Source organism: Capricornis sumatraensis, chromosome 20 (genome assembly GCF_032405125.1).
Source record: "Capricornis sumatraensis isolate serow.1 chromosome 20, serow.2, whole genome shotgun sequence".
Lineage (NCBI taxonomy): Eukaryota > Metazoa > Chordata > Mammalia > Artiodactyla > Bovidae > Capricornis > Capricornis sumatraensis.
Genome location: NC_091088.1, coordinates 50,574,103 through 50,583,921, shown reverse-complemented (window position 1 = coordinate 50,583,921; position 9,819 = coordinate 50,574,103). Strand labels below are relative to the sequence as shown.

The 9,819-nt window shown below is 44.7% G+C and overlaps 1 protein-coding gene across 1 annotated transcript; it reads right to left on the bottom strand.

Moving 5' to 3' along the window:
- Positions 1 to 7,010: 7,010 nt before the first annotated feature.
- Positions 7,011 to 9,515, bottom strand: LOC138096779 (androgen-binding protein homolog). Its single transcript, XM_068993047.1, has 3 exons — positions 9,468 to 9,515; positions 7,777 to 7,864; positions 7,011 to 7,261 (listed from the first exon to the last, which is right to left on the bottom strand). The coding sequence occupies exons 1-3, from the start codon at positions 9,513 to 9,515 to the stop codon at positions 7,011 to 7,013; spliced, it is 387 nt and encodes a 128-aa protein (XP_068849148.1).
- Positions 9,516 to 9,819: the final 304 nt, after the last annotated feature.

Sequence of the window (9,819 nt, the reverse complement as noted above, 5' to 3'; positions counted from 1 at the left end):
GAAATGCAGCACATCAGGCCTCCCTGTCCATCACCAACTCCCCAAGTCCAACCAAACCCATGTCCATTGAGTCGGTGATGCCATCCAATCTCAGCCTCTGTTATCCCCTTCTCCTGCCCTCAATCTTTCCCAGCATCAGGGTCTTTGCAAATGAGTCAGCGCTCCGCATCAGGTGGCCAAATATTGGAGTTTCAGCTTCAACATCAGTCCTTCCAATGAACACCCAGGACTGATCTCCTTTAGGATGGACTGGTTGGATCTCCTTGCAGTCCAGGGGACTCTCAAGAGTCTTCTTCAACACCACAGTTTAAAAGCATCAATTCTTCTGTGTTCAGCTTTCTTTATAGTCCAACTCTCACATCCATACATGACCGCTGGAAAAACCATAGCCTTGACTAGATGGACCTTTGTTGGCAAAGTAATGTCTCTGCTTTTTAACATGCTGTCTAGGTTGGTCATAGCTTTCCTTCCAAGGAGTAAGCGTTTTTTAATTTCATGGCTGAGATCACCATCTGCAGTGATTTTGGAGCCCAGAAAAATAAAGTCAGTCACTGTTTCCACTGTTTCCCCATCTATTTGCCATGAAGTGATGGGACCAGATGCCATGATCTTAGTTTTCTGAATGTTGAGCTTTAAGCCAACTTTTTCACTCTCTTCTTACTTTCATCAAGAGGCTCTTTAGTTTTCTTCTTCACTTTCTGCCATAAGGGTGGTATCATCTGCATATCTGAGGTTATTGATATTTCTCCAGCAATCTTGATTCCAGCTTGTGCTTCCTCCAGCCCAGCATTTCTAATGATGTACTCTGCATAGAAGTTAAGTTAAATATACAGCCTTGACATACTCCTTTTCCTATTTGGAATCAGCCTGTTGTTCCATGTCCAGTTCTAACAGTTGCTTCCTGACCTGCATACAGGTTTCTCAAGAGGCCAGTCAGGTGGTCTGGTATGCCCATCTCTTTCAGAATTTTCCACTGTTTATTGTAATCCACAGTCAAAGGCTTTGGCATAGTCAGAGTGCCTGATGAACTATGGACAGAGGTTCATGACATTGAACAGGAGACAGGAATCAAGATCATCCCCAAGAAAAAGAAATGCAAAAAAGCAAAATGGCTGTCTGAGGAGGCCTTATAAATAGCTATGTAAAGAAGGGAAGTGAAAAGCAAAGGAGCAAAGGAAAGATATACCCATTTGAATGCAGAGTTCCAAAGAATAGCAAGGAGAGATAAGAAAGCCTTCCTCAGCGATCAATGCAAAGAAATAGAGAAAAACAACAGAATGGGAAAGACTAGAGATCTCTTCAAGAAAATTAGAGATACCAAGGGAACATTTCATGTAAAGATGGGCTCAATAAAGGACAGAAATGGTATGGACCTAACAGAAGTAGAAGATATTAAGAAGAGGTGGCAAGAATACACAGAAGAAATGTACAAAAAAGATCTTCATGACCAAGATAATCACAATAGTGTGATCACTCACCTAGAGCCAGACATCCTGGAATGTGAAGTCAAGTGGGCCTTAGAAAGCATCAGTACGAACAAAGCTCATGGAGGTGATGGAATTCCAGTTGAGCTGTTTCTTTTTTTTTTTTTTTTTTATTAAATTTTAAAATCTTTAATTCTTACATGTGTTCCCAAACATGAAACCCCCTCCCACCTCCCTCCCCATAACATCTCTGTGGGTGATCCCCATGCACCAGCCCCAATCATGCTGTATCCTGCGTCAGACATAGACTGGCGATTCAATTCTTACATGATAGTATACATGATAGAATGCCATTCTCCCAAATCATCCCGCCCTCTCCCTCTCTCTCTGAGTCCAAAAGTCCGTTATACACAGCTGTGTCTTTTTTCCTGTCTTGCATACAGGGTCGTCATTGCCATCTTTCTAAATTCCATATATATGTGTTAGTATACTGTATTGGTGTTTTTCTTTCTGGCTTACTTCACTCTGTATAATCGGCTCCAGTTTCATCCATCTCATCAGAACTGATTCAAATGAATTCTTTTTAACGGCTGAGTAATACTCCATCGTGTATATGTACCAAAGCTTCCTTATCCATTCATCTGCTGATGGACATCTAGGTTGTTTCCATGTCCTGGCTATTATAAACAGTGCTGCGATGAACATTGGGGTACATGTGTCTCTTTCAATTCTGGTTTCCTCGGTGTGTATACCCAGCAGTGGGATTGCTGGGTCATAAGGTAGTTCTATTTGCAATTTTTTAAGGAATCTCCACACTGTTCTCCATAGTGGCTGTACTAGTTTGCATTCCCACCAACAGTGTAGGAGGGTTCCCTTTTCTCCACACCCTCTCCAGCATTTGTTGCTTGCAGATTTTTGGATCGCAGCCATTCTGACTGGTGTGAAGTGGTACCTCATTGTGGTTTTGATTTGCATTTCTCTGATAATGAGTGATGTTGAGCATCTTTTCATGTGTTTGTTAGCCATCCGTATGTCTTCTGTGGAGAAACACTAATAGATGGAGAAATATACCATGTTCATGGATTGGAAGAATCAATATAGTGAAAATGAGTATACTACCCAAAGCAATTTACAAATTCAACGCAATCCCTATCAAGCTACCAGCCATATTTTTCACAGAACTAGAACAAATAATTTCAAGATTTGTATGGAAATACAAAAAACCTCGAATAGCCAAAGCAATCTTGAGAAAGAAGAATGGAACTGGAGGAATCAACTTGCCTGACTTCAGGCTCTACTACAAAGCCACAGTCATCAAAACAGTATGGTACTGGCACAAAGACAGACATATAGATCAATGGAACAAAATAGAAAGCCCAGAGATAAATCCACACACATATGGACACCTTATCTTTGACAAAGGAGGCAAGAATATACAATGGAGTAAAGACAATCTCTTTAACAAGTGGTGCTGGGAAAACTGGTCAACCACTTGTAAAAGAATGAAACTAGATCACTTTCTAACACCGCACACAAAAATAAACTCAAAATGGATTAAAGATCTAAATGTAAGACCAGAAACTATAAAACTCCTAGAGGAGAATATAGGCAAAACACTCTCAGACATAAATCACAGCAGGATCCTCTATGATCCACCTCCCAGAATTCTGGAAATAAAAGCAAAAATAAACAAATGGGATCTAATTAAAATTAAAAGCTTCTGCACAACAAAGGAAACTATAAGCAAGGTGAAAAGACAGCCTTCTGAATGGGAGAAAATAATAGCAAATGAAGCAACTGACAAACAACTAATCTCAAAAATATACAAGCAACTTATGCAGCTCAATTCCAGAAAAATAAACGACCCAATCAAAATATGGGCCAAAGAACTAAATAGACAGTTGAGCTGTTTCAAATCCTGAAAGATGATGCTGTGAAAGTGCTGCACTCAATATGCCAGCAAATTTGGAAAACTCAGCAGTGGCCACAGGACTGGAAAAGGTCAGTTTTCATTCTAATCCCAAAGAAAGGCAATGCAAAAGAATGCTCAAACTACTGCACAATTGCACTCATCTCACATGCTAGTAAAGTAATGCTCAAATTTTTCCAAGCCAGGTTTCAGCAATACGTGCACAGCTAACTTCCAGATGTTCAAGCTAGTTTTAGAAAAGGCAGAGGAACCAGAGATCAAATTGCCAACATCTGCTGGATCATTGAAAAAACAAGAGGGTTCCAGGAAAACATCTATTTCTGCTTTATTGACTATGCCAAGGCCTTTGACTGTGTGGATCACAACAAACTGTGGAAAATTCTGAAAGAGAGGGGAATACCAGACCACCTGACCTGCCTCTTGAGAAACCTGTATGCAGATCAGGAAGCAACTGTTAGAACTGGGCATGGAACAACAGACTGGTTCCAAATAGGAAAAGGAGTATGTCAAGGCTGTATATTGTCACCCTGCTTATTTAACTTCTATGCAGAGTACATCATTAGAAATGCTGGGCTGGAGGAAGCACAAGCTGGAATCAAGATTGCTGGAGAAATACCAATAACCTCAGATATGCAGATGATACCACCCTTATGGCAGAAAGTGAAGAAGAAAACTAAAGAGCCTCTTGATGAAAGTAAGAAGAGAGTGAAAAAGTTGGCTTAAAGCTCAACATTCAGAAAACTAAGATCATGGCATCATCACTTCATGGCAAATAGATAGGGAAACAGTGGAAACAGTGACTGACTTTATTTTTCTGGGCTCCAAAATCACTGCAGATGGTGATCTCAGCCATGAAATTAAAAGACGCTTACTCCTTAGAAGAAAAGTTATGACCAACCTAGACAGCATATTAAGAAGCAGAGACATTACTTTGCCAACAAAGGTCCATCTAGTCAAGGCTATGGTTTTTCCAGCGGTCATGTATGGATGTGAGAGTTGGACTATAAAGAAAGCTGAGCACAGAAGAATTGATGCTTTTAAACTGTGGTGTTGAAGAAGACTCTTGAGAGTCCCCTGGACTGCAAGGAGATCCAACCAGTCCATTCTAAAGGAGATCAGTCCTGGGTGTTCACTGGAAGGCCTGATGTTAAAGCTGCACTCCAATACTCTGCCCACCTGATGTGAAGAACTGACTCATTTGAAAAGACCCTGATGTTGGGAAAGATTGAAGACAGGAGGAGAAGGGGACAACAGAGGCTGAGATGGTTGGATGGCATCACTGACACAATGAATATGGGTTAGGTTGGACTTGGGGAGTTGGTGATGGACAGGGAGGCCTGATGTGCTGTGGTTCATGGGGTCGCAAAGAGTTGGTCACAACCAAGCAACTGAACTGAACTGAACTGATGTGACCTTATGCCTGCCTGGCCGGAAGTTTGAGACATTTTACCAGTTTTGCCACTCTTTTTGTGGGCCATGCTGACAGTAGTCTGACCATACCCTTGACCCTGGGAAACAGGGAAAAACCTAGTCCTATCCTTTCAAGTCTTCTGAGGGAATGCAAAATACGCATTTCATAATTTCAGAAGGAGGCTGGAGGGTTCAGGACATGTGCCCATGTGGCAATACTACAATTTATACTTCACAGCATGAGGTGTTTCCATAGAAACAACATTCCCACTGGGGTAGCTTCTTCTATCTACTCCCTTCCTCCTGGTCTAAGACTTAATGTGGGTACTGGTCCCTGTGGAAGAACCCAAAGACAGCAGAGGTACTTACTGTCCCTAAGAAAAGGTCTGGCTCCTCAAGTGATCCACCTAAGAAGCAGAAAATGGTGAATGCCACTGGGACAAAGAGGGGACCTTTGATGAGCCTGCTCAGGTCATCTCCTGAGTCTCCTGTCAGTAACCAGAAGGACATTTAAAGGACTGGAGGCTCTGCCACTGTGCTAAAGGACAGAGTGGGAGATAAACTATCTGTGGCCACAAAAAAACAATTTTATCCTTTCAAGATATGTTGGGGTTACATATCTGCTATTTTGCTTAATCTTCACACATAATCCCTGTTTAGCAGATAACAAACTGACTTGAGAAATTTACAACAAACTTGCCCATGCTCCTTCAGCTTGCCAGTGACAGGGCCTAGGTTTACTCTTTCGCTATTTGACCCCAGTCCCCATGCTCTCAATGACAACATGGGCCACTTCTCCCTACCATCATCCAAGATCTCCTGCCTCACATCCTCCCCTCAGCACACAGACACTGGTCACACTGAGCAAAGCTGCAGTTATTTTATTACAGTCAACCTGATAAAGACCACATCAGGGGGGACAGGTGTCTAGATTCCAACTTCAGTTGAGAAGGAAAAAGGGCAGGAAGATCAAGTGCAGATGAGGCATCCCTGGCAGACTATGTCAACAAAGAGAGCACACTGAGTATGGCTCATAAAATGGAATTCACCACTGAGGAGACTGAATGTTTGATGCAATCTGTACTCAAGTTGATGGAAATCTGGAAGGGAGTAGGAGGAGAGGGACAGGATCTGAGCCCACAGCCAGGCTATCCTGTCTCCCCAGGATCACATCACCCCTCACCCTCAGGGATTCAGCCCCATCCCCAGCAAGAACCTCTGCCCACAGACCCACCACTGGAGGGGGGCTGCCATCAGGCACCAGGGGGAAGATGGCTCCCTAATAGCCCAGGCACAGGTGTCAGGATGGAGACAGAGTCTCCAGCCACACCAGGGAGGGGAGAAGATGACAGGGGTTAGCAGGGCACAGCCAGGGTTGGTCTTGATGGAGGAGCAAAGCGCTGGTGTCTGGGTTTGGGTCACATATTCTGCACCTGAGCCTCTTCTGTCAGGTGTGCTGGGTGGACAAAATGTACATGCAGGTGTTGTAAACAACCCCATGTGCCCTGTGACCTCCTATTAGTGCATGAAACTTCGGTTCTTGAAAACCTCTCATTTTGAACAATTAACAATTTGAGAAAAATATGCTGAGACAGACTATTCACAATCTCCAATACTGTATGACAAGAACAAGAAAGAAGAGATAGGCCATTAGGAGATACATTGCTAGCTCAGGTGAGCAGCCACAGGTACCCAGAAGCCTCCTCAGGAGCCTCAGGCACCAAAACACCACAGTGGAAAATCAGGCTTGTAGACACTGAGACCATGTCCGTGAAAATGGGGGTCTGAGCCAGAGCAATGGCCAATAGAGTGGGCACAAGATGAAGTGAATTGGCGATAAGTCATAAACCTTACAAACCCAGAGAATCTCATCCTGGAAAAAGACTTTTAAGGCAGGGGCTCCTTTTCAATATTCCTTAAATAGAGCTGACATGACTCCTACACATGTGTATATTAAATGGCTGGTTTTCTGCCAAAGATTAAAATTCTAGTCCTCCAATGCTAGCATCTCTCACACTAGAAAAAAAAATCACACAAGTCAACACCCTTGGCATATTACATTGATATCAGTCCCCTACTTGGTGTGAGTTAATTGGCATGATATGAACAGGTTTGGTAACAGGATGCTGGATGTGCAGGTGGATTGTGCTTGCATATTATAGGTGATGCACACTGGAGCAAAGGTTTTATTGTGCTTCTTTGTTCATAGGTCTTCTCTGTCACATATCCCATGACAGCATGATCTATTACGTGTGGCACATTACACTATCCTGCATGTGAATTCTCAGGGTGGGGGTTAAGGAGGGGTAAATTACCATGAGAAGCAGATCCAAAAACTTGCCATCAAGTCCCACCTCATTGTAGCAATCCTGTATTTTTCCTAGAGCTGCTTTTTCCTCATCAGTAGCAGCAACCAAATCAAGTGTTGCATTCAACAACATTTTGCTTCCAAGGCTCACTGTGCCAAACACTTCATAAAAAATAGGGCAGCCTTCCGCTGAAGGCACAACAGAAAACACCTCATCAACAGGATCACCATGTCAGAAGGTTGCTGTTTTCCCACCACTTGATAGGAACTCACACATCCAAAACCTCCAAACTCACCTCCCCCAGAGACCTGCCCTCTCCCTGGACTGCTTACATCCCAGACAGAAAACCTTCTCTATGAGGCACTCGCAGCATAGGGAGCAGCAGGAGGGGCTGGGCCTGGAGACCCCTCTACCCTTGACCACTGCCCTCAAGAACATCAGCCTGCTTCCCTTTTTCTATTAAGCACCACTAACGTGAAGGAACTATCCCCAAGGGTGTGCACAGCTAATGACCCTTCCTGCTCCACACCATCCCCTCTACAAAGAATGAAAGCCTAAGGCAGTCTGTGCAGGACTCCTTGGCACTGATCAAACAGCTGCCCTCTGAATCTGACCCTAGAAGCAGCTTGGACAGGACTGGGGAAGATGCAGTGAGATGGCACCGGGCAAGGATTAGAAGGGCCCCTCACTCCCTCCTTCTTACCCTCACTCGTCTGGAACATTAGCTCTCTGGTCACCATCAAGGCCAGCACAAGCAGTGCTCCCTTCATCATGGCGGTGGCTGGAGTGTGCTGCTCAGGACAGGGTATCTATTGCTTTATACGCTACTAGCTCCCCAAGCCCAGCCCACATCCTTCCCAAGAGGACCACAGGCTCGTGGCCAGGCACGGTTGGCTCCCTGGGGCCTCGAGGTGTTTACTGTGGGAAGCGTTTCCTGCTCTGAGAGCAGAGCTCCTGGAGAAAATGTGGAAGTACCTTTGCCAAAGATCAAGTGGAGTTGACATTTCCAAGCAATTCCATTTGGAGCCAAATGCTCTGTTGTCCCAGCCCCAACCATCCTCTGTTTTCCTGGCAACCTTCCCCAAGCCTATCCTGGCTCTGAGGTCAGCACTGTCCCAAAATGAGCAGATAGAATCACAGGAGGGCCAAGGACAGATCTACACTACTCTCAGGAAGAAAAAAGGTCATTGAAAATCCTTCCTTTTCCCCCCAAGTTTAAGTTCTGGAGATAAGAATGTGGAGCTGGGCCTTACTGAAGCCCCCAAATATCTAAACGGCTGAGGACTAGTGGACAGCAGCCTTGGGCTCCAAATCATTCCAACCTGGGAACTCACAGGACTTGAGGCCACGTGGGTTTTATCAGGCACTGGTAATTCTGTAGTTTCAGATCATACCACCAGCTTTCCTCAGGCCCTTAAGGGAACGAGCTCCTGAGCAGGGCCCAGCCTTGCCCCTTCTGCTGGCTCTCCTTCCTCCTCCACAGTGAGCCTGGTCTTGGGAGGTGCTTGCACTGCAGTCTATCCAGGAACATCAGGGAGCATCTGTGGGGTTGGGGGTCTGCTCCTGGGGCAGAGACCCTGAGGTCTACAGCCCTACAGGACAATGGGGACTGGAGTTCTAAGGCCCAGAGAGCTAAGTCCACCAGAGGTGGCTCTCCGTGTGTGAAAACTCTCTCAAAAGTCAAACTCAACCTTTCAGGCTAGGAAAGCAGTTTGTTGGCTCAAACAAGATGAGATGGTCCTTAAAAACTCTTGAAGGAAGTCTGAGAAAGCTCCCCAACAGCCAAACTGGAAACTGTTTGAGAAACAAAATTAATAACAGAGTATTAGATGATAACCCAAAGCATAAATTAATACCTCTGAGTCCATACTGACATAAATAAATGATCAAATAAACAGAGACTCTCCTGGGTGGTCCAGTGGTTAAGAACCCACCATTCAATGCAGTGGACACTGGTTCAAGCCCTGGTCAGGGAAACTAAGAATCCACATGCCCTGGGACAACTAAAACCCTCACACACCAACTAGAGAGAATGAGCTCTGAAAACAGAAGGTCCTCGTGCTGAAACATAGAGCCAACACACCAAGACAAAGACCCAGCACCCCTAAACTAACCTGAAGTGATGTGGGAGAGGAGATGAACATTCCTTACAGAAACATCCCGAATAACAGACAGAAATCATCTGCTCCAGGAGGGTTAACTGACAGCCCTTCCCCTCCCAAGTCTGGGCTAGATAGAGTAGCTTATTTTCAAAGAGAAGAGGTAGGGAAGGGGAAAACAGTGCAGAAACCTGGCAAACACAACATAATCAACTAATCAAGGCTGATATCCCCAGTGGTAAGACACACAGCTGTCCTGTGTACCCCGAGTGAGGAAACAGGGAGGGCAACTCACCTGTGTGGTGTTTTCCTCAAAATCCAAAGTCTGAACCACATTCGACATTATGAGTACAGCAGCCAAACTAAGCTTTTGGCAGTCCTTAAGCATCCCTGATCAGTCCTCCTCAAGACTGTGAAGGCCACGACAGACCAGAAGAGAATGAGTAATCCACAGAGCAGAAGACACTGGGGACACATGACGATGAATGCAGCGTGTGTAGCTTATGGACTGGATGCTGGGACCCAAAGAGACATTAATGGACAACCTGGTAAAATCCAAATAGCGGGTGAGGCTTAGTTAGTAGTAATGCTCCAATGTTGTTTCTCACTGTGAGAAATATTTGCAACTTTTCTATAAATCTACAATA

Coding starts and splice junctions, on each gene's coding strand:
- LOC138096779 (XM_068993047.1), bottom strand. CDS start 9,515: ATGTCGAATGTGGTTCAGACTTTGGATTTTGAGGAAAACACCACACAG. Junction 7,865..9,467: donor TTGAGGAAAACACCACACAG/GTGAGTTGCCCT, acceptor TGTCCTGAGCAG/CACACTCCAGCCACCGCCAT. Junction 7,262..7,776: donor AATGTTCCAGACGAGTGAGG/GTAAGAAGGAGG, acceptor TTGTGCCTTCAG/CGGAAGGCTGCCCTATTTTT.